Here is a 1,029-nt window from a genome sequence, read left to right as displayed (position 1 = left end):
AGTGATGGGTCAAAAGGCAGAGTAATATAAACTTTTCCATACTTGCTTACCTGAGAGTTTAAAGACTTCAGCTATTGGATGAGTCTCAGGAAGCTTTCTTAAACCTGAAAAGTCTAAGGAAGGATTTTCAAAGGTTAAGCTGATCCTTCCAGAAAGATTGATCCTTTGATACTTTGATGGAGCTGTGATTTCACAGGTGGGAGCCTTGATTGTTTGATATAATCTGTAGCCCCTCAAGGTTTCTTACACTATACAATTCTTCACACTTTCCAGAAATTCTCCACTGAGGATCCAACCTATTCACTGACTTCTCTTTGGTTCTTGTTCTATGTCAGAGATAGCATTGTAGTACTGGGCCCATACATATATTATCTTGTTTCTGATATATGACTTGTCCACTTCCTTTTCCCACCAGAAATCTCCTTTATGATGCATCTTAATTCAATTCATATTTGCAAGTAAATATTGACAATATACTAAAGCTTACATAGGTAGCATTTGTATAGCACACTAAGGTTTAAAAAGGACTAGAAATGGAGACTGGTGGAAGAGCCATAGCGGCCACATCTAAACTGAAGCTGTCCAGGAATCTGATGCAGATGAAGTTCATGCAAAGAGGGTTGGATACAGAAACTAAAAAACAACTAGAAGAGGAAGAAAAGAAAATAATCAGCGAAGAACACTGGTACTTGGATTTACCTGAACTTAAGGAGAAAAAGAGTTTCATAATAGAGGAGCAGAGCTTTATACTTTGTAAAGATCTTTTGTATGGAAGAATGTCATTCAGAGGGTTTAATCCAGAAATTGAGAAATTAATGGTCCAAATGAATGCCAAACACAACGAGGAAGAAGTTGAAGATGTAACAATGGAGGCTGATATGTCTGATGAAGAAATGGCCAGAAGATATGAAAGTTTGGTGGGCACAATTGGAAAGAAGTTTGCTAAAATGAGAGATTGAGCACAGTATGGTGAAGATGAAAATAGTCTTATGTTAATAAGACTAGTTAAAGTTAAGAAGACATTTTTAA

At 36.4% G+C, this 1,029-nt stretch overlaps 1 protein-coding gene across 1 annotated transcript; it reads left to right on the top strand.

Annotated features, from left to right (window-relative positions):
* Positions 1-533: 533 nt before the first annotated feature.
* On the top strand, positions 534-959 carry LOC123255713 (M-phase phosphoprotein 6-like). The gene has a single exon (XM_044684459.1). The coding sequence runs from the start codon at positions 534-536 to the stop codon at positions 957-959; it is 426 nt and encodes a 141-aa protein (XP_044540394.1).
* The last annotated feature ends 70 nt before the right edge of the window (positions 960-1,029 follow it).

Source organism: Gracilinanus agilis, unplaced genomic scaffold (genome assembly GCF_016433145.1).
Source record: "Gracilinanus agilis isolate LMUSP501 unplaced genomic scaffold, AgileGrace unplaced_scaffold50403, whole genome shotgun sequence".
In the NCBI taxonomy this organism is placed as follows: domain Eukaryota; kingdom Metazoa; phylum Chordata; class Mammalia; order Didelphimorphia; family Didelphidae; genus Gracilinanus; species Gracilinanus agilis.
This window is presented reverse-complemented; position numbering and strand designations above follow the sequence as displayed.